At 46.2% G+C, this 27,200-nt stretch overlaps 1 protein-coding gene across 3 annotated transcripts in view; it reads left to right on the top strand.

Annotated features, from left to right (window-relative positions):
- Positions 1–27,200, top strand: part of RALGAPA2 (Ral GTPase activating protein catalytic subunit alpha 2) — a gene marked incomplete at its 3' end in the record, with an annotated part of 223,245 nt that overhangs the window by 178,640 nt on the left and 17,405 nt on the right. For 2 of the 3 annotated variants that reach the window (XM_081149681.1, XM_081149682.1), the window contains one exon: positions 25,393–25,514. In XM_081149681.1, the coding sequence (XP_081005807.1) occupies positions 25,393–25,514 (122 nt within the window). Of the gene's footprint in view, positions 1–25,392; positions 25,610–27,200 lie in introns of those variants that run through there. The other variant, XM_081149680.1, reaches the window with a different exon arrangement.

Raw genomic sequence — 27,200 nt, 5'->3', positions numbered from 1 at the left:
TCAAAATTATATGGCTTGAGCCCTGCCAGTGTGGCTCAGTACTTGAGCATCGACCCATGAACCAGGCAGGAGGTCACGGTTCGATTCCCAGTCAGGGCACATGGCCGGGTTCCGGGCTTGGTCATGCGTGCAGGGGGCGTACAGGAGGCAGCCGATCAGTGACTCTCATCATTGATGTTTCTCTCTCTCCCTCTCGCTTCCTCTCTCTGAAATTAAAAAAAATAAAATTATATAGCTTGAGAAAGTGAAGCAATTCCACTTAATTTTAGCCTGTTCTATCACTAGTGTCACCAAGAATATCTTAGCCCTTTAAAACTTGATTTTATGGAATAGAGATGAAAATATAACTATTCTGTTAATTAGAATGGAAAGTAGTCTTATTCTGATACTATATATACATCTATTTTACCTAAATGCATGTGGCATCCAAATTTTTTAAAAAAAAGCATCATTAAGTGTAAATACTCTCAGTGGCATCTCAGCAGAATCTGGCTCCGTCAGCTTTTGCCTTGGTAAGTAGTTGAAAACACAGTCCCTGCATGGTGATGTTTCAGGCAAGATATTTATTTGTATATGTTGAATCTGTTCATATTCTACTTCTTTCAAAAATAGATTTCGAGGCGCTTACAACAAAGGCCATGTGTGCTGACAGAAAATCAAAGCCAAGGAAGTAAGGATTGGGCGTAACGACGTAGGGCATCCCAGTGGGGGTGCCAGCAGCAGAAGCGGGGGGTCACCGTTAATTACCACTGACCTCTACAGCTGCACTATGACGTATGGCTGCCCTGCGTCTCTGGATACCCGCGTCCCAAGTTTTCAATTACTGTTAATGAGAGTATAGTATATCTAAATTGGAAAATATAGTAGATCATTTTAAGTAAATAAATTCTTAATCTCAAAATTATATGTCCCAGACAACAACAAATACAGCAAATTTTAACATCGAAATAAATTTTTGTTCTAACCATGATTCTAAAAAACGTCCTTTGAGTTGATGCACAAGTCCATGTGCAACAAACGCTGATCAGGACGTCCCCCCCGCCCCAAAAGTTAAGGGGCTTGACATAGCTGAAAAAGTAAAGAATTCATTCGTGATACGGGGGAAAGTATCATTAAATAATCGTAATGCCCACATTTTCTGGATAGCTGCTTTGGCTAAGCCTTTGGTTTAAAAAGCCCCAGTACCTGACATTTTGCATTTCTGTTTTTCTGTAAAGATAAAAGGAAACTCGAGTGTCTCATTCTTAATGCACTTAACGTGTGACAGAAAGGTTTCTGTTCGGTTCATTTCCATGGCCAGGCATTTTCCTGTTATTGCCTCACTGACAGTCATTTCACGCTTAACCCTTTGCAGACTTGCACTGCTTCCCTTAGCCCTGGGGATGGTCTGGGACCGAAGGACCTCAGGGACGTCTTATGGATTAGATACTTCACTCGTGTTGGTCTTCTTGTTACCATGTTGCAGGACTTGTTGCCCTAATAATCCCGCTCTTCTCTCCAGCTTGTTTACTTGTGATCACTATGTAATCATTTATTTTATAGAGTCTCATTAAGGACTGCAAACCTCTTCCCCAATTTAGCGTCATTCGAGCGTAGGTAGCATCCATCTGCTCCACCCGCGCTGTTTAATTAATGAACTTCGAAATGTGTTCTTTGCCTGTGAAAAGCTCTCCGTCTTCTCAGGTTGTTGAATGGGACCTGCATTCCAGGTTTTCCATGCTGAGATCTAGAAAGCCCGCCCTGGGGGGTGCTAATTATGGCCTCGGCAAACTTCTGTTAAGTCTTAACTTGAAAGATTTTCTTTCATCATATATTCATAAACCCAAAGTCAGATCGGTTTTTAAGTAAGTAAATTATTAATCAGTTTTTATAATTTCTTTCTCATAAGTGGGAGTAAAGATTCACATTCTTAAAAATCTATGTTTCTTTTCAATGCACTAAAAATGTACCTGTTATGTTGAGATTTTTCCCTTCTGATATTAAATTTACTGAAATGCTTGAATGTCAGAAACGGCATTAGTGTTTTCTAGTATCTGTTTTGTGGAGTTGCCTAAGAAGTTTTGTAGCATAGATTTTATTAAAAGTAATGGAATAACAACTGAATTTGTTATTCTAGGAAAATGGTAAGACTCAAAGTATTTTTAAAACTTCAGAATCTGCTTAATTTTTAGTGTGTTGTAAAATTCCGTCCGCATTTAGAGGTGTTTTCTTAGCATCTGTTCAAAGTCCTGTTAAATGTGTAGTTATAAGACAAATGGTATAGAACTAGTCATGTTCATTTATTTTAAAACATCTTTTACGAACTCAGATCAGGTGTTTAATCCTGATTTTTAAAAACCATATCTGTGGTTCATGGGCCTTTTCTTAAAGATTATTTGATATTGAGATTAACACTACTCTGCCCTGTCAAGTGCTCTCAAGTCTTAGAATTTCTTTCTATCCTGAAATATGATGGAGTCCCACATTCATCGTGTTTCCGTTTTCTTCATCACAATATTAACTCTTGTTCCTGTAATGGTAAAGAAAAAAAAATGTCTGAATACTCATTTCTTAAAAAAGTATTTTTTGCCCTGGTCAGTTTTGCTCAGTGGTTAGAGCATCAGCCCGCGGACTGAAGGGTCCCGGGTTCAATTCCTGCCAAGGGCACGTACCTCAGTTGCAGGCTGGATCCCCGGCCCCGGTTGGGGCGCATGTGGGAGGCAACCAATGATGTGTCTCTCTCACATCCATGTCTCTCTCTCTTCCACTCTCTCTGAAAAGCAATGGAAAATATATCCTCAGGTGAGGATTGAAAAATAATATTAATAAGTCTGCTGCTTGAGAATAAAAGTTAGCCTAATCAAACCTTAAAAAAAAGAGTTTCCACTCCCATCAAAATTGGAGGGGAAACTATGTTTGACCATTATAAAGTTAGTAAATTTGAAAATCAGTGTTAAATTGCTCAAAACTAAGTACCCCCATGTAAGGTGAGTGTAAGAGCAAGAGGGGTGAAGAGCTGGAAGGGGAAGCCAAGCAAAGGGCAGCTGTGTGCTGCTGGAGGGGCTCCCGCGTGGGTGAGCGGCACTGCTCCTTTCAGACGAGCGCCCCCTCTTCGCCCTCCCTTCTCTCGCGTTCGTTGCGCTGAGTGTAGCCGGGGACATGGCATCCCTCTTGGAAACAGCATTGACAAATGGGTAGGGGGCAGGGACCCTCAGACTCGGTTGACATGGCCCAGTCGGGGACCGTCCCGCCCTCCCTCCTCTCAAGGTGCTCAGGAAGAGCTTCATGATGACAAGAAATCGGAGACAGAGCAGGATGAGGCCACACCTTGCTGTAAATTGGATTGCAGCGCATAGAATTGCTGATCTTTCCCTTTTTTCACCTGGTAAAAAAGGCTTTTTCATACAGTTCAGCCTAATTTGGGGGGCTCCAAAAATGTTTATTATACATGCACATAAACTCCATTAACTGTGCGGGAAAACCCGTGCGCGTTCGGGTTGTGAGGAAGGTGTAGCTGCCCGCGGGACGCCCGCCAGAGCCCGGGCTGCACACGCGAGGCTGCTCGTGCCCGGGCCCCCGGCCGTGGTTGCTGCATCTTGAACCCTGTTGGTCTCTCTCGGGACCACCCTTTTCCTCTAGCCTTGTACCTGTGTAGCTGGTTCCTCTGGGCACTGTGCCCAACGAATATTACTTTATTATTACCACACGAAGTATTGCCAACCCTGTTTTGTGATAAGGGCTTTTAAAACCAATTAACAAGTGAAACACACTTTTACCTGGGAAACCTTTGAATTGCCTGCCATGTTAGCAGATTCCCAGGACTAACAGAGACCCCTGATAGCTGATCGCCTTCTGGTGCTCGCAATGGATGATCCTCCACTTACCAACCCTTAAAAAGGGGACTCAAACCACCTTTATCTTATTGCAATAAGATAATTTAAATGGAAAAAAGTATCTTTGCTTTAATGCAATTTCTATTAATTAAAATATTAAAGTCCACAAGCAAGATCATTAAAATTCTGTTCCTGCCAGTCAGCTGGGAAGCCAGCCTAAGTGGGCTTTGAATCGTGACAAACGGGCCATCAAACCGAAACTCAGCAGAACCGGGGCAGCCAGAGAGTCCCAGAGCAAGATGGTCCCTGAGCGCTCTTGCTGGGCACGAACTTGGGCACAGCCAACCAAAGCCCAGGGTGACCTGTCTGTCATGCCAGAGAAGTTACCCAGCGTTCCCAGCCCATCATGGCCCCCGACATGTTTTGAGGTTTCAGGACCTCATTTAGTTCAATAAGTCACTTTATCATTTACGTAAAACCAAGGCGCCCAGTGGAATGTTTGGCGCCTGCCTTACGCCCGGGGCCGCCCAGGTCAGCTGTGTTCTGTATCACCCGGGGCAGTGTTTTAACTATACACACATGCTGTCTAGAAACATACACATTTATTCAACAATCCAAGGAGGTCACAGTTTTGATTTCTATTAAGAACATGTAGTTAAGTAAGAATATGAAGTTTTATTGACCACAGCTCCTGATGAAGGGAGAGGAAAAGGTTTTCCAGCAGGAAAAATGATACCTTGGGGTCTAAGAAGAGAATAGACTATGTAAATTCAGTCATTAAATAACTTTTTTCAAAACATTACTCAATGCTAGTAGACGACATTAGTTTTGGCTATGCCGTGATTTTAGCTTTTTAGAAAATGCTTACGAATTCAGATCTTACAGTGTTTTTCCAAGCAGTTGCGGGATTTTGCCAGTCTTTCTCTTTTAGAGTGTATTGCTTCTTTACAGGCCGGTTCTAGGAATGGTGCAGGCATTGGACAGACTGGTAAAATCTATTTATAATCAAAACCACACTGACGTGAGTCTTGAAGCCCTGTATGACAGTTCAGGTCCTGGCAGTGTCTGGTGCTGTGCAGGGCAGGCACCTGAGAGGCCGCTGTGGGGGAGGCAGAGGAGTCTTTTTTGCTTTGGGTTTGTTTTTAAAAGATTTTGCAGAAGCAGCCCTTTCCAAGAGATGTGGGCTAGTCAAGACCATGAGCTGAGCCAAAGCCATAGTTAGGGTACGGGCTCTCCTGAGCTTCCCAGTCACTCAGTGGCCCTCGTCCCCGAGCCAGCCTCTGACCAGTGTGTTCGCCCTGCCGTCAGCCCTTCTGCCATCCTGTATAACAGGCTTCCCTGTCTTCATGAATCTCCTTTCAAAACTCAGACATTCCCAAGATAGCCAGACATTACATTCGAGCTTCTCAAACTGGAAAACCAGGCGGCAGGCCAGGTATCGGTCAGTGAGAAGCACGACATAGCAGACCTGCAGCAGTGCTTAGGGGCAGTCATTTACAGCATCGTTATTAAGCACAAGCCCTGCATTTCCATTATTTTTGAGATAAGAAATCTAACCATTTCTTGCTTGCCGGCTTCTCAGGCCCAGCTTCCGTCCCAGGGTTCCCACCCTCCCATTCTGTGCCCCTGTGCGGAGGCAAAGGCTCCAGGAGAAAGGTTTAGATGCGCTGCCTGCAGCCATGGTTCTCAACTGTTTAATCATGTGGGGAATTGTACTGGTGACTGATGCCCAAGACCAGTTCCCAGGTTCTGGTTAACTTGGTTTGGAGTGGGGATTAATCAATGGCAAGTCTAAGGTGCAGCCAGGAGAGAGCGGCTGCCCTGAGGTACTGCGCAGCCCACTCAGCAGGGATTCGTGGACACCCAGGGAGGAGGGAGAAAGGCTTGCTGCTGCTGGTGGGCGATGGAGTCAGGAACTCAGGGTTCCTTTCAGAGCAGGGATATCTGTGCAGGGCTTAGCTTCTGCAGGACTCTGTACCCAGCACTTCGTGGACGATCACTGTTTTCATTGTTCACCCCGAGAAAACGGACACCCCAGGAGGTGGTCTGCCTTCCTCACGGGCACACGGCTAGAGGGGTGGTGACAGCGGGCTGGGAGCGCAGGCGGTCTGACCGCAGAGCCTGGACTGTGCCTCTGAAGGATGTCACGTGTTGAGAGCTGGTGGGCAGAAGTTGGGGACACTGGGATGTTGGCTGGAAACTGTGAAAGACAACCCCAGCTTTACCATTAGGACACCTGTTTTGGGACACTCAGAACTCCAGAGGGACCCAGAGATACAAGGACAGGGAGATGGAGAGCTGGAGGCATCTGGAGATACCATTCCATAGTTTCCCACAATAATGCAGGGTCAGAAAAGCCACCGCCGGGTTATCTTGGTTCTCTAAGGAATCTGTTCACTGGAGAGCTGTCTCCCCCATTCCCACCCAAAAAAGATGCTTATTCGGAATCCTTCTTACCCAAGAAATGTATATGACACCCTTCAAATCACATCCCTGTGCCACTATAATTTTATAAACCCTTGACCTATTACTGCCTTCTCTTTGTAGATCTATATTAATTGATCAAAGGGTTAAAAGTATAAAAACGATGCAGCTCTAAGGAAAATGTAGATATTAATGCCCTTCTTTAATCTAAAATAGTGGGTGATTTTAGGTAGAATGCTTTAAATGCAGCTGTTGTAAAACCTCTGCCCTCGTATCGTTGGTTAAGTGTCGTGGCCCGTTGATGCAGCTGTACAAAGTTCAAAGGCTGTGCTAGCATCTTGATCTCCCCCTCTTTTAACTGTGAAGAAAAAGATGTCCTTGTATCAAGCCTTAGCGTTTATGCGGAAAATGGAATTGGGTTCAGTTTGTGCATAGATTTTCAGAGAGATTGAAGTGGGCATCTCAGTTTTTCTCTGTAAAAGGCCGCCTTTGATGTGCTTTCTGTCTGTTCATTCACAAGTGTCAGCCATTGTTTTTGAGCCGCAGAAGAGCGTCCGCTTGTCATCGGCGCATCCTAATACCTTTGTGTCGGAGCCTCGTTCAAGGTGGATCTTATAATTCAGAGATAATGTTACTAGAACCGTACATTGTGACCAGACACCAGTCTGCCGCAGGAAGGTAAATGCCAAGGCAAAGCCAAAGTGTTTAGCAAAAATGATCAGGAAGCAAAACTAAAACATTTATTTCTGAATATCCGATTGCAGTCCTTGCTCTTGGTATTTCGTCAGCAATATAACAGAAAGTCATTCTTTGGTGCTTGCTTTGTCTGGGCGCTGGGTTCTAATTTGCTTTTGCTTTTGAGGTTTTACTGCAAAAGAGACTGATGAATTGGTCACATTACAAGGCCAACAGTGTGCCTGAGTGATGCTCCCAGCTTGACTCGGGCTGAGATGTGGGAAGCGGAGTGGAGATGCCTTAGTGAGCCGTAGTCGAGATGTTTGCACACGGTGCCTGCTGGCCAGATCCTTACCTGAGCTCTTGGGATGTGTTATGTGCAGTCATCATAACTAAGAAGTGGGTTTATTGCCCCACTCTGCCAGAGGGAACCAAGGTGCAGAGAGAAGTGCGTGGCTTGCTCAAGCCTCTGGCCAGTAAGTGGAGAGGAATTCACACCCAGACAAGTGCTTACGGCCCCAGCCACTGGGCTATCTAGTATCTTCCAACTTCCCAATTGCATTGTCACTAATTGCCAAGAATATTCTCACACAGCACTTTGAATTTGCATATCAACTAAAATTTACATGTTTCTCTCTAAATTTATTCAGACACTTCATCTCTGAAAAAAAGCAGGGTTTTCTTTTCTTAAATGAGCGTGAAATTCAGTAGAAATTTTTTCTTTGCTTGGCTTATGTTTTGGTTAGCTACTGTGTATATCAGGATAGTCTAACTTTTTGTGGATTTTTAAAAAATTAATGCTACCCCTGAATTAAAAAAAAATTTTTTTTAAATCATCTCCCAAACAGCTGCGGCTAAATCCCTAAGAATGTCATTTAAATGACTCTTTGACCTCTCTCTACCTTTGTCTTTCTTATATTTCTTCCATTCAGGCTTTTTCAACACCTTCAAACTGTGCAGCCCAGTGTCTGAGTGCTGTTATAACCATAGGAGCCTAAAGCGCCCCCCCCCCCAGGGGAAAGGGAGGGCTCCTCCAGTGACCCCCCCTCTCAATACTTGGGGGAGAAAAGCGATTGGGGAGGAGGGAAGGGGGCTCCTTTCCGCTGCTGTCCTGCCGTGATCCACCTCTGCCCACTGAGGCCCACAGACAGCAGCTCTCTGGTTGGGTGCTAGGGACGTCTTGGCCATCCATCCAATTCCAATACTGTGTATCCACGGGCCCACCCAAGCTCAGCTCCTCAGGACCCCTTCCACCTAAGCATCAGCAGCAGTTCTGCAGCTCAGAGATTAGTGACCTTTCACACGTCCCACTCTGGTTTCCTTCCTGTTTGTTTCCTTATAAAAATGGTGATAACGTGAAAGATCCCAAAAGAAGCATCTTATGTAAATTTGTGCCAGTATATTTGAAAGTCCTTCTGCCAAGGAAAATTGGAATGTGAATTCTCAGTTAAAATGAGACTTAGTGTTCTGGCCACTTGATCGAATTCTGCTTTTGTTTATTTTTTATTTGCAAGTGAGCCTTAGCCCATATTAAAATGAGGGCAGAGCTACCCTATTCATTCGGAAGAAGCATTTGGCCACTGAATGAAAAAAACCAGGATCCATGTATAAATTATTCAGAAATTTGGTAAATAAATGTGCAAACTTCTAGCTGGGGCTATCGCTATTGCATTATTCAGCCCAGTAAAGAGAATTTAATTTAATGGATTTTCAGCAACATTGTTCAGCGATCAACAAAAGGCACACTGTCCTTTGCAAATAGCTGATTTTCCCGGGGCGTTCCGAGGACGGGGTGCTTGCGAACCCTAGGGTGGCTCGCTGATGCCACCGGAGTGCGACCACCTGGCGGTGAGGCTGCCGTCAGCTGCCAGGGAGGCCGGGCGGGAGGCCCAGGTGCTCGGCGCGCTCCGATTGCTGCGCGAATGAGCAGCTCGTTTGCCCAGCGCGGCGGGGCGGGGGTCCAAGACCGCTGCCAGCCGGGGGCCTGCTTGCTTCCCTGGTCTTGCCCGAGGGGCCTGAGGGGGCTTCTATTCAGAGCAGGTAACACGGACAAAGCTCCCGGGCCTCCTGCTGCAGTTAGGAAGGAGAGAGAGACGGTCAGCTGAGAACCGGGGACAGAGAGCCTGAGCACCCGCGCCTGCCTCTCCCTGCAGGCTGCGAGGCCCACGCGCAAAACTGCAAAAGAAATTCGAGAGGGGACCTGGGCCCCGAGTGGCCACTGGCTCTGAAAGCATGCTGGCTCCCATACGCTGCATAGCACCAAGTTGTCGGCGATAAACTTTGTTTAGGCCTGAATTCCATGGCAACCCAAACTCCCTGGTTCCCTTGATTACACTTAATAAAATGCTGGGCCAGGTCATTTCTCTTTCTCTTTCATCCATTATAAAGCCCCGCAAGCATCTATGTTTAACTAACCGAAGTAGTCCTCGCTCTGTGCTGTTGTTGATTCTCAGCAATTTTTTTTAAAGCGCGGCTACGCGTGCAGAGATACAAAAGAAAATTAGCATTATTTGACTTAAAAAATTTAATTAGGAAATAGGCATTACGGCCTTTCTAAAGGGTTTTGAATGTTAAATGGTTCGTTAAGTTCATGTTAATAGCAAAGTAAAGAGCACTTCCCCCCAAACAGCAAGGGGAAAAATTGCTCTCTCAACGCATTGATTTATTTCGTTTGCTAAGCACGGGAACCATGAAATGCTCCATCCACAGCAGCACATTAACTATGTGCAGAAGCAAAATTACAGTGGATGGTGCCTTGTACTTTGTACTTGCGGTGTGTACATTTCAATAGGCTGGAGGGAAAAACAAACTGTAGAAAGATCCTTTTATGAAATTAAATTACCTGTTTTGTGTTGCTCTGAAGCTGCATGTAGCCTTTGATTCAGAGGGGCTTAAAGTGTTGCCGGTAGCTTTTCTATTGGTTAATCCCACCTCCCCTCACCCCCAGGTCAGTACCATTAGAAAGAGATGAGAGAAATGTTTCCAGTTGGGTAGTCTGTCCAGTGGTACCTAACTGTGAAGGGTTCCCAGGATTGCTGGGAAGGACAAGTGTCAGATCTGCAGTCTTCTCAGTGCGTGATCCAGTGACTGTCGGGCCTCCGGTAAGAAATGGGGAGAGTGACCAGCCAAGTCGGTCCAGTCTTCTAGCCTCAGTTTCCATGGTTTTGAAAAGGAACGGTAACTACAGTGGTGCATGAAAAGCCGTCAGTGCAAGGTCTGCTGCGGACAGTAGCAAATTAATGTAATTCCCTCCCTCCTTCCCGCAAGGTGGGTCTTTTCCAATGGAAAGTTACTCATTTCATGCCTTTCTTTCTAAGGGATTTATTTTTCAGACCCCATTTTACATAAGTACTCTGCAAGAGTACTAAATCTCCAACAACTAAATTTACAAATATATATAAATTTAGTTTTTTCTAACGGCTATATTTATATGTATATAAATATATATAAATATATAAATATAAATATATATAAATATAGCCGTTGGAAAAAAGAAAAAATATGTATACATACACACACACATATATTTCCCATCCTTTAGTCTCCCAGCATGGAATTCCTATCTTGGAATTTTGCTTTTGCTCAGTCAAGCTGGAGAGTCATATTGGCAGCCACCCTTGGCTCGGGATATAGATGTGAATCCTGCTCCCTGTTGCACCTCAGCATTGCCCACCTCTCCATGACTGGTTCCCCACATGTAAGATAGGCTGAAGGTAGTGCAGTCATAGGGAGGTTGGATGCATTCAATGGTTAGTATGTGTGCATCGCTGAACCCTGCTGTTAGTGGTCCCTGGGGGCTCTCACCCTTACCTAGGCCTCTGAGGGCTGGGCTTTGGGCACACCCTAGAACTCAACAGGGACACTACAGGCAGACAGGCCCATTGGGTCTGCAGAGTTTCTCAACCTTCCTTGTGTCCTGGACGTCAGCCCTTCTCAGAATGTTTATAAATGCAGAAAGGAAAACACATAGGATTATAAAGTAAATCAGTTAGAGCGAATACTTTTTAAATCAAGTACCTATGTAGGAACATATGAACATTTTTATTCGTGCATTCAACTAAGCTGTGATGGCAGGTGTTATAATTGCTGTAATTCTGAGGCAGTGACGAGCAGAATCAGTATTTGAAGACATCGGCCACAACATGATGTGATACGAAAGTATCTGCAATTCTGCTGGTGTCATGTCACTGGTGGTACCACTGTGGTTCCTTGTCCATACTCACAATGGAAAGAATTGCTTAATTTCAGTTAGAGGATAGTGGAAATAAAGATGTAGTTTGTACATCCAAGTTCATGGATGCCTCGAATTCTAATCATCACATGAAGGAGATGCCTGGGGTCCATACACCCAGATTAAGGAACACTCCTGGGGATTCACAAGAAACACAGAACCAGGAATGCCCTTTGCCCTGGCCTCATTGAATACTTGGAACTGGGATAAAAAGCTAGAGTCACTTGCTACAGCGTCCCTTCAGCCGGCCACCCCTGCCTCCCAAGGACTTGGTCTTGACACCTATAGTGCAAGGCCTGCTGTGGTAGGCAATGGGGCAAAGTCCTGACCCAGACAGACCACAATCCCTGCCCTCAGGGAGCTTCCGTTCCAGTTGGGGGAGGCAGACAGTAAAGATGAGTCACTGAAATGCAGAGCACATGGGTGTGTGCTGAGTGTGGAAGAGAGTGGAGGGTCCAGATCAGGGTGCCTCTTGAGAAGGTAGCATCTGAGTAAAGACCTAAATGAGGTGAGGGAGGGGTCCCAGAAGAGCATTCCAGGGAGAGGACACACAGAGGGCCCCAGAGGGCGCCTGGAGTATGGGGAGGGACAATGGAGGCTAGAGATGGTTGATGGCAAGGCCTCATGCGGCAGAGGGCCTTGCTCACAGCTTGGAGGGCTTTGTTTTTATGAGAGATGGGAGCATTGTAGGGACACCATTCCACGGGGACCCCAACCCAATGCTAGGTGTGGAGAGGCCAGCAGATCAGGCAGTGGGATAGTGCAATGATCTGAGGACAGGATGATGATGGCTTGTCCCAGGGGTGGCGTGCAGCGGTGAAAAGTGGTATGGGTCTAGATAGATTTAGATTTGCTACCAGGTAGAATGTGACATGTTAGAAGAAGTAGAGTCATGGTTGTCCTAAGTCACCAAATCTTTGGGACATTCAGTATAATTTATGGTCACTAGTCTGACTTAAGATCCTCATTTGCAAAATTAACTAGCATTTATTTAGCTAAAGTAAGTTACACAGGTTTTATATTACACAAACAGGGTGGGGCAAAAGTAGGTTTGCAGTTGTATGTATGGAAAATAATACAATAATTAATAATAATACAAGAATAAACTCTGTGTTTCGTGGGCTCATAACTGTAAACTGACTTTTGCCCCTCCCTGCACATTAACAGATGAGTTGTGAAATGTGCCCATTCTACAGAGGAGGCCCTGGGTCTCGGGAGGGCAGGGAACTGGCCAAAGTCCCCGGGGCAGCATTGGGAACTCCGTGCCTCTCGTCGGTTACCCAGAACTTGGTGTGTCACGTGCAGGAGGGTCAGGCATAGCTATCCAGATAATAACTCTGGTCCCTTTCGGGGCCTCAGGCGTGACCCATCTTCTTTCCTAGAACCCAGCTCTCCTGATAAGGCCAGGGCTCTGTTCCTTCTATCTAGATGACTTGCTGCCTCTAGTTTTACGGCAGCAGAGTCAACAGTGTCAGCTTGTTGAAACCTTTGAGGGCCATCCAGGTGTTTGCCTCCCCAGGGGAAGGAAGCAGACAGCTGCCCTCGCCTGCCGCGCTGCTGTTTCCCTGCCTGTGCCCTGGCCCAGGCCAGCAGCTGGCTGCCTGACAAGGACACTCTGCCTCGTTGCTCATTTATTGCCATAGCACTTAAATGCACCTCCTCTACGAGCCACCAGTTCCTTTTTCCTTCATTTTAGGAACTGCACTGGGAAGGGATAGATAAATAACACCTTTGAGGAAGGAAAGCTCAACCTCATTAAATTGTTTGGCTTAGTAGGGGTGGTATTTACAAATAGACTGAGCTCTTTTCAGACAGCTCTTGCTGACCCATCCGTAAAGGTCTTGAGTTGATTTGGTGGGACGTGGAAGCACTAAGGATTCCAGTAGCTCTGCGGTTCCTCTGCCGGCTGGTTTGAAGTTCTGAGAGCACTGTGTGCTGGAGGTGCCTGGGCCCTGGCGAGCCCAGTAGCCCGTGGCCTGAGAAAGGAGGAGACGCGTCCACACGTGGGGCTGTGGCCCAGCAGACTCCAAGGGGAAATGTCTAGGGCCCGTGGGCTTTCAGAGTGATCAGTGAATGAGGTTGGACCATGTGAAATTGCTGCTTTTTTAGTTGAGAAATAAACAGTTTTGCATGATTCAACCTAATATTGAATTCACCCCATTTTTAGAGTTCAGCAGCTACAGTATTTCTGGGATTGTTCATTTAAACAGAATTTAGAATAAGATACCTCCAAAAAGTGTTACCAGTCCTGTCCACAGATTGACTCTGACTCTTGTCCGTTTGAGTTGCATCCAGAGTGATCTCTGGGAAGTCCAGGGAATGCGGCTCCTGCCTGTGCCCCTGTCCCAGCATCGGGGTCCCTCATTTCACCACACTGGGACTTTGGGACGGCCTTCTAACAACTCCTCCGTCAGCCCATCTCCCCCTTGGCTAAAAATGGTGCCCTGTCTCGTTGCATTAATATAAAACTGTGATTTAATGGAGCTGCTTTTGATCTATCAAGAAAATACACACCTAATTCAATTTTGCTGTTTTTCCAGGAGTAAGTGTCCTAATTTGCAAGAGAATGATTTGATTATAATTTTAAGTAATACTGAAGTTATATTTTTAGTCCTAATGATGATATCAAGTGACTCTGTGAGGCTCAGAGGTGGAAAGTCCCAGAGAATTGTGTGAGTTGGGAATTTTATCTAACAGCACTCAGGGTTGCTTCTGTTGTAATATGACAAATATGTTTTAACCAGGATGAGTGGGATATCATCAGGGAACTTTGCATGTAAAATATAAAAGCAGGCAGTTTGCATTTGAAGTATAAAGTGGAATAATCCCAGAAAATAAAGGCATATAAAATCAAGACATAAATATCCATCATTTTTATCTATGCGTTTTGTTTTTAAAGTGTGTGTTATCATGAGAGAATTTCAAATTCTGATCTTTGTTCCTACTGGGACAGCCTCATTTATTTATTTCCTTCTTCATACCTCTTAAAAATGAAAATTTTCTACATACGCAAAGGTACCTGCTCAACTGTAGTGTAGATGTTGGATTTGTTGTCCAATGTCAGACTCAAGTGGGACTGAGTATCTGCTGAGCACCTGATGACAAATCTCCAAATAAAAAAGACCCCCCCAAAAACCCCTTTCTTCCCCCCTGCTGTGCCCCCTGAGCCAGATGTAGCCATAGCTCATGGGGAAACTTGCTCTCCTGTAACTGCCAGCCTGCGGGGTCATTGGCTCACACCATCTGGTATCAGGTTGAAAGCCGTGGCGGACACCGCAGCAGGTAAATGTTAACACCAGGGACACCAGAACATGAAGGACGGACGTGGCCACCCTGCACTGTGGTGCAGGGGACACCAGCGACCGGAGGAGCCTGCCAGGGAGGGGTTAATGAAGGAATGAGGGACAGGGAGAGACCTTCGCGTGGGTTAGGGCAGGATAGAAGGACTGGGTGCTGCAGAAGGCCGCAGAAACAGAAGACACACTCCAGTGGGATCCAGGGAAACAGTCACGCCCATCCCTGCTCTGACCCACAGGAGTGTGTCCCACTGGCACAGCAGAGCTAGAGATGCTTGAAATGCAAGGGCTGAGTTTATTTAATTGTAAGGAGGAGAAACCTTTCACAGTTTTCCTTTCTCCTGAAGGTGTCGGATGACAGAGTCAGAGGGCATGGGAGAAAGATGCCCATTTCTTTCTTCCTGATGCCTTGAAAACACCAGCGAGCGGTGGGACTGGCTTTTGGTTAGCTGGGATTATGCCGGCCTTTGTCTTCCAGGGAGAATCCTCATGTCTAGTGGCTAGGCCATGGCTGAGAGCGGGGGCTCCAAAGTCAGGCTGCTGGGGTCTGAGTCCAGGGTCCGGAGCAAATACCTCTGCTCCCTGCTCTTTCGTCTCCTCCTCTGTCAAGGAGAATCGTAGTAGAAAGCGTATGAGGCAGTCGTGAGGATTAGATGAGATGTGGCTATAAGATGCTAGCGCAGTGCTGCGCCCCCGGAAAGCATTTGGTCAGTGTCCTTGGATCACTGTCTAAATATAGCCTGCGATCGCTGCCACAGGGTAGCAACACTCAGGATGCAGACTGATTTGTTTGCCACAGACAGACAGTTGCCCTGAACGGCTGTCAGAACAAGGACTCTTCCCTTGGGGTACGTTTGTAAAAGGGGGTCTGTGCACCCCGTTACACCGTATGTGTCTGTAAATGTGCAGCAGCCGTGCCTGGACCTCACGCTGGACCTCTCCCTAAGGCCTCTCCTGGTTCATTATCAGGAGTCTCCCCTCCTCACTGGAAGCTGGCATGGCACAGGAACCCGTGCCCACTTCGCGGGGTCCTCGCCCAGGGCACTTCAGCTGGGCACCGGTGAGGGAACAACTTTTTCTACCCTTCGTTGGAGGGCATTGCAAGGACATCTGATCGTCCACTTGAGCAGCTAGACCTCCATTAAGACAATTGTTTTTAGTAGAACTGCATGTATTTTCTTTGCACAGCCTAGAACTAAGATTCTGGGAGATTGTGGAAGCCCACAGTTGGGTCCCTTATGAAACCAGTCATTCCAGCAGCTCTGGGGGAATTTTGTGACCAACCTTGAAAGCAAAGCATAAAAATTCCCTTCTACATTATTTAAGTGACTTTGGTATACTTCATAATCATCACATTTTTATTTTTTTTTACCTGACACTGACCCAATGCCAGGACAGATGTAAAAGGAATAAAGAAGGTGCATTTTGCCCTCCAGCTGCTCAAAACCGCTTTTCCAGTCACAGCATTAACGAAACTGCTGTTCTCTGTGCTCATCTGGCCGTCTGGTTCACACGGGGACTGTGTCTGTGGACAGGCCTGGCCGTGCCTACGGACCGAGCAGCTCTTCACAGTGCTGCGTCCATGCCGTCCCCCCACTGTGCTACTCAGCGTGACAGCTCAACCCTGTGTCCGCTTAGTGTAGCTTCTGCCCAAGAGAGCCGTTTGTATCACACGCTGGTTTTAATTGGCAGAAATCAGTTGCTTTAATATTAAATGGCAAACAGTTTTTCTGCCTCTGATCATGGAGAAGCTTTGTATTGTTAGAATTCCCCCAACTTTCCAGTGAGGTTTCGATACTGTGCAGCAGTGTTTTGCTCTGAGTCTGCGGGTGTATTGAGTTTCAGGTGTGGGTCAGCAACGATGGTTTCACGTAGGTGTGCTGTGACGCCCTGTTTTGCCCGCTAGGCCAGCGTCTGAACAGGCCAGCGGAGGCCACCTGCCACCCTTCACATGAGCTGCTTTCCTTGGTTTCTAGGTCGCTTGCATTTGGTAAACCCCTAACTTTTCTCAGAGTTTCTTGTCATCTGATAATTTGGTATTAAGATGAACATCTTCCTGGAAAACTCATATGCTATTAAGCCTTTATAAAAAGATTATTTTCTATTTTTAGATATATCTGTGTTTATTATTTTTAAATGGACTGAAAAAACTTAAATATAGCCCTGGCCAGGTGGCTCAGTTAGTTAGAGCATTGTCCCATGCACCAAAAGGTTGTGGGTTCGATTACCGGTCAGGGCACATACCTAGGTTTTGGGTTTGATCCCTGGTCCAGGCATGTACAGGAGGCAACCGATTGATCAGTGTTTCTCTCTCATATCAATGTTTCTCTCCCTTTCCATTCCTCTCTCTCTAAAATCAATAAAAACATACCCTTGAATAAGGAATAAAAAGAGAACTTAAATATAGTTCAAATCTTATAAACGTCATAAAGAGGAATATTTCCCCATAATTATTTTCAGAAATTAAAACTCAAGAAAATCTATACAGAGCTTGGTGCAAATACTTTGGACCACAAAATTTTAATTCTGCCGTTCCTGAGCCTGGTCTGACTTCATCTGGGCCCAAAGGGTTGTCAGTGGCCAACAGTTGAGACTATTTTGAGAAAGCTATAAACAGAATATCTACCACATTTCTGTAACTATATTTTTTAGCTCCTAACATACCATGTCTATGTGATGAATGAAAATCCGTGAAAGAAACAGTTCAGGTGACATTGACTCCCTCCTAGAAATCAAGGTATTGGCGTAAGAGAGGCAGGACTCTTAGGCTCTCATTTTGTTCATATCGATTCATCACTTCTTGGGTCATTTTCATCAGCAAAGCAGCCCACGGAATCTTTGCTCAGTCGTTCAGCAGTGCGTTTCTAGATGGAAATAGGCTGAACGACTGATTTTCTTGTCACTTACGTTTTTCCTGATGTGAGACGTAGAGTGACAGTGTCACGGGGCCCTTTCTCACTTGGTGATTTACAGAGAGTGAGATGCACTAGGAGACTTGGAGAAGATGGAAATGGAGAATGCTGTAATTAAGGGTGTGCTCCATCACAAATCAGTCCCCTGGGAAGACCGGGTTTGAGCATTTCTGATAAAATACAGATGTAACCCATCGCACCCTTGGAGCAGCTCAGACCCTGAGAGGGACCTGCCTTCCGTGCCCTGTGCTAGACGGGCATGGGGACCTGAGTGCAGGCCTTCTCCAAAGTCTGTCACCTAATAGCCTGAAGAAAATCGATTTTTTTCCATTTCCACTTACTCTTATTTCCTCAGAATTATTCTTAAGCTTGGTTATTTGGGTCTTTTCTCCTATCGTATCAGTAGTGGACTGTTTTCCTCTCCAGGAGTCTCATTAGGGTTTAAAACCTAATCCAATATCTTATACCTGTGTCTTTAACTCCCTTTTCCCAAACACCCATTTTTTTTGGTTACGTTGTTCAGTAGAATCACCCTCTCTATCCATTACCAGGCCGTGACATTTACTTGGAATGATTCGTTTATATGGAGTCTTAAACAGTACTAGAATGTAAATTTGCATTATATTGAAAGACAAACAGAATCTTTGTAAAAGTGATATGTGGCTTTAGGCTGTGACTGGCATCTGTTCCTGTCTTGATTATTACGGAATTTCATCCATTTATTTAGGATTATTAGATGCCAACCCAGCCCACCCCTGGAGTGTCCGCCGGGTGGCACACCAGGGACAAGGTTAAGGAGATGGAAGAGTATCGAAGCAGAGGCCTCTCCTCCCAGAAGTGCCTCCCGCAGGCTCCGCGGCATGGCTCCCACCCGGACCCCCTCCACCTTCCTCCCTGCTCTCTGACTTCTGCGCCCTCTGAAGTGGGCGGGAGGGACTTCCCAGCACTGTATTCTCCCCTCCCCCCCCAGGGTCATCTTTAAACCAGACTCACGGCTCTTTATCTCCAGCCCAGGCCTCCCTGCTGAGGCACCATCATCACCTCCCCAGTGCTTGTCCACAGACGTCCCTATAGCCCATCAGCCCCGCCTCACCCATCCCTTCTCCTCAGGTCCTGCTGCAGTAGCATCTGCACCCTTCATCTTGTCACCTGCACCCTGATCCCTGGACTTTTGTCCCACCTCTGCCTTCTCTCACCAAGAGTGAGCACCTCATGCCCCCGGGTCTGCCCCCCGGCAACCCTGCACTGACGCCTGCTCTTCCCTCCCTCCACTTGCTTCCCTGAGGCCCATGTCACCTCTCCTCTCTTGTCTCCCTCTAGTTTCTGGCTTCTGTTCCTCTCGTCTCCCTCCCTTCCAGGCCCTCTCACAGCCCCCCATTATCTCACCCTCAGTGACTCCCAGGTGCTACAGGCCTGTTGCTTCTCCTGCCGTGGCCCGTTTGCTGTCTGGCCTGCACCACTCTGCACCCCAGGGAATCACACCACCCTCTGGATCACTCTCGGGGTTGCCTACCACCCGCGTGTGGTGGGTTTGTGTCTGTCTTTCCAGACCGTCTGTGAATGCCCTGAGGGACAGCACTGCCTCTTTCACGTTGCTCCCTCCGGCTCCTGGAACAGTCCCTGGCACATGGTCTGCTCCTCTTCAGGTGTCTTCCAAGAATAAATGATCCAGCACCAGTACCTGGAGGGCTTTCCCTCTGCCGGGCCACCTTCCCGTTTGTTCGGGAGTGTGGTCAGTGCGGACCTTTTCATTGGAAGACCTTCCCCAGGATGCATAGTGTGTACTGCGCACCAGCAGGCATTGGGGGAGACAGCTTTTTATTGAGGTCTAATTCACATGCCATAAAACTCAACCCTTCACGTGTGCGATACAGTGGTTTTTAGTATATTCACCAGATTGTTCCACCTTCATCATCCTCCAATTCCAGAACATTTCATCACCCCAGAAGGAAGTCTCCCACCCATTAGTAGCCACTCCTTGTTCCCCTTGGGCCCCCAGCCCTGCCAACCACGAATTTCTTTTCTGTCAGGATAAATAAAACAAAACCTTTAGAAGTGTTTTTATCCTGGACATTTATATAAATGGATTCACACAGTATGTGGCCTTTTGTGACTGGCTTTTTTCCCTTAATATGTTTTTAAGGCTCATGGATGTTGTAGCGTGCTCAGCATTTCATTCCTTTTTGTGACTGCGCTATATTTCGTCCTGTGCATATGTCACATTCTATCCGTTTGTTCATCGGTTTGTGGACAGTTGGGTTTCCACTTGTTGACTATTGTGAATAATGCTGCTGTGAGCGTCGTGTACAAGTTTTTGTGTGAACATAATATTTTCAGTTCTCTCGGGGGAGGTTTGCTGGGTTGTATGTCTGACTTTTTTGAGAACGTGCTAAACTCTCTTGCACAGTGGATACGCCATTTCACATTCCCACCAGCAAGGTACGAGGATTTCAGTCTCTCCGCATCCTCGCCAGCCCTCTCTGCTTGTCCTTGCCCTTTGATGATAACCGTCCTACTGGGTGCGAGGCAGGCTCATTGTGGTTTTGATTCCATTTCCCTATTGACTAATGTCATTGAGCATCTTGTCATGTGTCGGTCATGTAGCATATCTTCTTTGGAGAAATGTTTATGCAAATCCTCTGCCCATTTTTTAATTGGGTTGTGCTTTTATTGCTGAGTTATGAGTTCTTTACATATTCTGTATATGAGACCCTTATCAGGGGTCTCATAAGATTTGCAAATACGTATTCTTCTTCATTCTGTGGGTCGTCTCTTTACTTTCTTGATAGAGCCCCTTGAAGTACGAAAGTATTTCATTGTGATGAAGTCCAGTTTTCCTGTTTTTTCCTTTGGTTGCTTAGGCTTTCGGTGTCATATCTAAAACCAGTAGGCATTTTAAAACTTTACCCTTTGATCACTGTTCACAAAATTCCCCCCGAATGAAAACCTGTTACCATCTACTGCATTCCCCAGTCCCGAAGCTACTGGTAGTGGGGCCAACAGAAGATACCAGCTCATTAATTTCCTCGTTTTATAAAATATTCCTAGCCGTTTCTTCTCTGAGCTCAGAATCTGTGCCACTGTTGGCTCACCTTTTTGCTCGGCTTGAAATGTACCTACGGACGTATTTTAAACATTCGCTTCAGGGTAGCATTCCTCGATCCTCGGGTGCCTTAAACAATCTCATTCTCACCAGATTTCTGTGAGTTCAGTACCTGTCCTTGGCTGAGGAACGTTCCCGCTCTCTTGTCTATAATGCTCTGCACTCTTTCTCACCTAAGGGTGGCTGCTTCTCCCCTGCCTCTGCTCCATCTCCCCTCCCTTCCACATCCGGCACATCAGCCAGCATGGCCCTTTTCCTGTCAACTGTACCTCCTGCCCGCTCTTGCCACCCTTTGGCTCTAGTCACCTTTCACCTCCTGAAACACCCTACAGAGGTGATTAGCAAGGATCCAGGCAAGAGGGGCTTCAGGGGTTAAAAAAAAAAAAAAGCAATTTGCAATATAGACTCTTTCAAGCAGTTCTGTTTTTCCCTTGATTAAAACAACCAAAAAACAAAAACAAAAAACCAACCTGGAATTATTCCAAGGTAGAAGTTATTCCGAGATAGAAGTTTAAAACTACTAAATGGGCAGGCAGCAAACACAGAGCCTGAATAAGTAAAAAGTAATTGAATGAACTAATTGTTATTTTCATGAATTTATAAAGTCAGCACCATCTGTGGGTATAGATGCAGCTTAAAGCCACAGACTCATGATTCAGTTGCAGGTGGATTTTTAAACCCATGCAGATTTAAGCCAATCAGTTTATCTTCATTTGGAGTATAGCCCCAAACCTTGCATGAAATCTTAAAATTAATCCATGTATAATTCAAGATATTGGCTGCAGGCGGTAAAGGTCAGAAGCCCTGGGATTCTAGCCCCGGTTGCACCACTGAGGAACTGGGACCCCTGGAAATCACCTGAACTCTGAGCTTCCGTGTCCTGATCTGTAACCTGGAGACCACAGGCCTCGCCCCGGCTCATGAGGCTGCAGTGGTGGAGCCTGACAGACATGCCCCTTGGCTTATCCTTCACATTCTTTCTGGAAGACAGACCCGTAAGCCCGTATGAAAGGGGGTGGGAGGAGCAGGCAGTGCACATTCATCGCGCTTCTCTTGTGTGCTGGAACCTGGGTCGATGCTTCCTATGATTGCATCTAATCCTCTCGGCAGCCCCGAGAGCAGATGTCAGCGTCTCCGCTTTACACATAAGACAACCGAGGCTGGGGGGTTGGAGCAGCTGGCCCCGGGTCCCCTAGCTGTTGAGGGAGGGGCTGGAATCCAGACCTAGACCCATCTTCCTCCAAAAAGCAAGCTCCTTCCTGTTATCTGCTGCTGCCATTTCTAAAGATTAAAACAAATTGCTATCAGAATAAAGTTGCGGGGGTTGGATTTGGATTCTCAGGTTCTTGCAACCCAGCAGAGTGTGTCTTGAAGGTCTCAGAAAGTTCTCTTGGACGTTTTGATAAAATGTAACCAGTGAAGACAGATGGCCTCTTTATTCAAGAAGAGGAATATCGATAACTGATAAAAATTCTGGGGTGGGGGGTGGGTACGGGGTAGAAGGGGTCAATGGGGGGGGGGAAGAGGACATCTGTAATTCTTTCAACAATAAAGATAAATTTTTAAAAAAACTTATGTGAAAATGTAGACAGAATGAGTCACCAAAGAAACTTAAAAATAACCAGAAATCAAGATGGGTTTCTAGTTAGTAAGTTGAATGTTCTCTGAATTGAGTAATTAAGGGGAAAATTGCTGTTTAAAAAAGTACTTTACCATGTGTGGTTTTTAGTGAGATAATAATTCAGAATAGAATGTAAGTTGCACACGTGTCAGTGGCCTTTTAAAGAGAATAGAAGAGCATTGGTTAGTGTTGAGACGGGAGTTGGACTTGTGACCAGGAGCTTCTTTAGCCACCTGCTTTTAGTCAGAGGTCACTGGCTGTCCACTGCCCAGCGTGAGTTCATCATTTAGTTCACATCTTAACATGTCTTACACGTGAGAAAATCCTTATAAGCTTTTGATATCTGAGTTACAAATGCCTTTTATTTTTTTTGATAGAAAGCAGCCAGCATGGAAGCCCTAAGGATGCTAGGTAAGAAAATGTCAGGTGATCCTGCTCCTAATTGCCCTTGCTAGCAGTTCCACTGACTCAGTTACAATCCGGAGCTATGTTGTTTAAAGCTTCTAAAGGAAATTATTTTTGGCGCCCACGAGCTCCTTGGCTGTCTAACTGCTGCCCTAGTTGTCGGAGGGATGTTTGTTTTCACTTTGTCATGATGTTGACATGACCTGGCTTGGACCACGAGTGAAAATGCATTGGACGACCTGGTCTCACCCCATCCCCTAACGGAGGTTTGTCTAGATGACAGAACCCACTGTGGCACTGTTACGGCTCCTGCAGCAGCCCAGGACCGGCCTGGGGGGTGGGGGGGGCGGCATGTGACAGTTGGGGCATAAATGGTGAGATCAAGAACCTTCTCTGAAGTAAAGATTCTCTAGTTCCCAGTTCTGGAAGTGCCTTTTAGTGCTGTCTCCCATGGTGCCTCACTTTAGGAATCAGACCGTCACTGTTCCTTGAATCAGAGAATCTCACAACGTGATGTTACCCCCCGGAGCTGTAGTGCTAGCCTTGCTCTCAGCCTTGACAAGGACTCATGACAGTCGGATGGTGTCGTGCAGGGTGAGGATGACGGGCTGCTGTCTGGGGTCAGTTTATATGGGATTGCACACAGCATCCCTTTGCAGTTTTGACTGTGAGCTCGATTTACGTAGCAGACACGCTTCCAAGAGAGCAGATTTAGCCAAATGCATTCGCATTTCTGTTTCGTTCACCATTGTCCCGGGCACTGTATGTGGATGTGTTGGACGCAGTGGGGCCTTGCGGGAAACAGCAGGACGATTCCAGGCCGAGCATGACAGGTCTTTAGAGGGACGCACCTGCTCTAACCCAGGCCCACAAGCAAACTGGGGGCTGAAAAGAGGCTCCATGAATTGAGTGTTGACAGCGGGCCATGGCTGTCTGAAGGCTCAGGTGGTTGTCAGCCATAAGTTTAGCTTAGCTCTTTGAGTAATTTGTCACGCCTCACTCGGCCCCTGCTGGGCCAGCACGTGCCAGCTTAGTGTCAGAGAGCCTGTTCACCAGACGGCCACTCAGGCCCAACGTCCTGCTGTTCCCCAGACCAGCGGCTTGCTGGGGCCATGCACGGAGCCCGAGCCACGGCGACAGCCAAGCACTGTGCAGAATAAGCGTGTTCATAATGAGACATGAACAGCATCCGCGGGTCCCTCCAGAGCTGGGCCTGAGCGGGCGCGTGTCGCCGAGGAAGTTTGGCAGCCTGTTCGTTAGTTAAGGTGAGTCACCAGGAGCTCCGCCTGCCATCCAAGAGCCAGTCCAGGCTCATGCTTACAGGCCTGGGACTGTTATGATCATCTGTATAAAAGATCACAAGTCATCAGAAATCTTGAATCTCATATTCCCTTTTTAAAGCCTAAAGAGAAACTCTAGAATAGTACTGCCCAGCAGAGCTCTCCACGGTCACGGGCGTGTTCTGTCTGTGTAACCCCGAGTTGGAAACCCAAGCCACAGTCTGCTCCTGGGTGCTTAAAATACAGCCAGTGGGACAGAGGAACTGAATTTCTGTTCTTTATCTTAATTTTAACTTACACTGAGATAGCCACGTGTGACTCATGGCTGCTGTCCTGTGCTGCACAGCCCTGGGCTGCCTCAGGTCCCTGGTGTTGTGAAAACCTCTGAATGTAGTCAGAGGAGGAAGAGCCTGCACTGAGAAATCGCTGTGCATGCTCTGCCAAAAGGCAGCAGAAAAATATTTTCCTACTTTAAAACACATGCTCCGTCAGCAGCTCATCGGAAGGGCATAACTGTTACCAGCTTACATTTTTAAAGAGGCCATCTCGGCAGTACAGTGGGAAATGCTAGAATCACTTGTTCTTCCGGCGCGACACACAGTAAACTGATGGTGATCCGCATTCCCTGTGTTCCTGGAAAATTAGCATGATTTCCAGAATGACTGAAACACGCCTTTTGACTCTGGGGTTGATGAAGAGGAAAGGGGAAATGAGACATCATGCCGACTTCCCCGAGTGTTAATTCACAAAGTCGTATGTGCGGCGCCTCCATCCGCAGGCGGATTGTTCCGACGTTATCCTGTTATTGGAAGCGCCTGATTCACCTTCCGAGGAAACAGAAGTCACACACAAAAGGGGAAGATTTGCTTTCTGCCCTGTGAAAGGCGGCCACACGCAGGGGTCCTATTAAGACAGCTGGGAAGTTGCTTCAGCGTGTTACGCTTGTAAGTTTTATTGGTGACTGGTTTTTGATTACACATCTGAATGCGTGTGTTCCAGACTGCAGTTTAATTAAAAGGCAGTAGTCTTTTTTTGTTTTTTTTAATTATTGCCTTGTGCACAACTTATTAGTTCTTATTTTCTAATGCTCATAGCCTACCTTGGCTCTCAGATCGGCAGAGCACACCTCCTGGCCTTCCCTCTTTCCAGTGCCATGCATTTGCTTATTTTTTTAGAAGTGTGCACCACCATTTTATCACTAACTCTTGCTTTAGTTGTGTAATAATTTTGCCAGTGGGCTGAAAAGAACATTTTATCAGCGAACTAGGGAGGCAAAATCCAGTGTTGTCCCTCAGTGGTCAGTGGAAAGAGATGCTGCTATCATCAGTGTCTCTGTTTTTGTTCGTTTGGCTCCATCTCAGGGATCTTTTAATGTGATTCTGTAACTGTGGGTGCACATACTTTTTGTTGATACTTGTGTTGGATGCAGTTAAAATCTAAGAGAAACTTAGGTCTCAAAATCAGAATTCTATTATTGTGACTAACACTTCATTTTCTGACAGATGTTAATGAACTTGCAAGGTAATTCCCCCCCCGCAAAACATAAAAGTTGCCTAACTCTGTAAAACAACTGTGTCCTTGTCATGCGGGCCCGTTCTGCACATGCATTTGTTTCCTTAACCGACCGCTGCAGCTACGAAGAACGAGCTCTCTATCTCGAAGCCATAATTCAGAACCACCGCGAAGTGATGACATTCGAGGATTTCGCAGCCCAGGTCTTTTCTCCGTCTCCCAGCTACTCCCTCGGTGGCGCGGGTGAGTGTCTGCATTATACTTCCCTCTCGTGCTCGAGACGCACTCGAGCAGCAGCTGTACACCTGTTTTTCACAGATAAATGCCTGCAAATTTAAGAAGAGCCTTCTCCCCCTGAATCAGCTAATGAATATCAAAAGGAGTGATGACATTCATTTTAATTTGCTTTGTATCCGAGCTGTTCCCTCTGTCCCTCTCTCCGGCTATCCTGTTAACCCCCAGATCTAGCGAGGTTAATGAACTTTTCTCAGTAATGTGCGCAGGTTCATTCAGGAGTGTGGGTTTCTTGCTGAGCCAGGAATAATGCTGTTTAAAAGCGACGCCCCGGTCGGTGCCTACTTATCAAAAGAGAGTCCCTCACAGTCGAAGCCGTTGCTACTAATGCTAAATGGGGATTACGCTGCCGAGATGCTCGAGATACTCGGGTCAGGGATTAATGCGGGAGAGATGGAAGGACCGCGTCCCCGGGTCCATCATTACAGGAGGGCGGCTCGCGAGCTTTCTCTCTGGAGTGGCCTGTGTCACATGGACCAGCCGCCGGCCAGAGCAGCACCTGGTGTGGAACCTGTTCAGAAACTGGCTCACAATCACTCTCATTCATTAGGCAAATGGAAAACTTCAAAAGTATCCATGAATGTTCTTGTTTCTAGGCTTTACTCTTTTTACATTAACAATTTTTGGGGGAAATGTGTACTGCCACTTAAAATGATTGTATGATTACTGTGGGGTGTGTGTGTGTTTTTTCAAAGAATAGAATTGCTTATAAATTTCCGCATGCAGTTACAGATTAATTGCCTTTCAGAGAGTAAGTGGGATGTTTAGTGAGTGCATGTTGAAATTCTCAATGAAGGGCTCCCTTCTTCCACTCCTGTGGGCACAACTGCTGGAGCGCTTAATAGATTCTAACCTGTGTCAGTTGCCTCTGAGCACCGTCGTACTTCTCCTGTTCTGACTTGTTAACAAATATCTTACACACAAAGTGGAGAAAAATTAAATTCAGTGAAATAAATCACTCACAAATAAAATCAGCCATGCATCATTGTTTAACATCGCTGGCTTCAGTCCTTGCCTCTCCCAGCTTTGTTGGGAGATAAGAGGGAGAGGCTTGGGCTCGCTCGGGAGCCAGGAGCAGCAGGCAGAAGGCCTGGGAGATAAGCGGGCTGGCCGAGGTGGCGAGCCGCGCGATTTACATAATCACGCCTCCGCTTCCTGGTGAGGCGTCAAGGAACACAGGGATGGCCTCTATTGATCTTTGTTGAACCGGAATACTAAACAACATGAGAAAAGCTTATAACTTAAAGCTTTGATTCATGTTTCCTACATTAAAAAAGTAGAACAGCTGTGAATTGAATTCTTTTATACACTCTGCCAACATTCTATCTAAAACCAAAAAAAACAACAGCAGCAATCAGTTTCAAGGGAAGTGAAGCTTTCATACCCAGTCTAGGTAGAGGTTTAAAACTGTTTCTTATTTTTGGTGGAAGCACATGAAGGATCTATAGCAAAGCTAATTTTTTAAAGATAACATTCTGCTTCATTGCTTTTTTTTTTAACTCTTGAGAAAGCCTTTTGTTTCTTAAAATTAAAGAAATTAAATAATAAGATGTTTACATTCACCAATTCAACTGTTACTTTCTTAAGTCTCTTGAGTATTGAAACCAATATTGATGAACTTTATTTTCTAAGTAT

Source organism: Miniopterus schreibersii (genome assembly GCF_964146895.1).
Source record: "Miniopterus schreibersii genome assembly, chromosome: 10".
NCBI lineage: Eukaryota > Metazoa > Chordata > Mammalia > Chiroptera > Miniopteridae > Miniopterus > Miniopterus schreibersii.
Note: the sequence above shows the minus strand (reverse complement) of the source record. Positions and strands in the feature narration are given on the sequence as shown.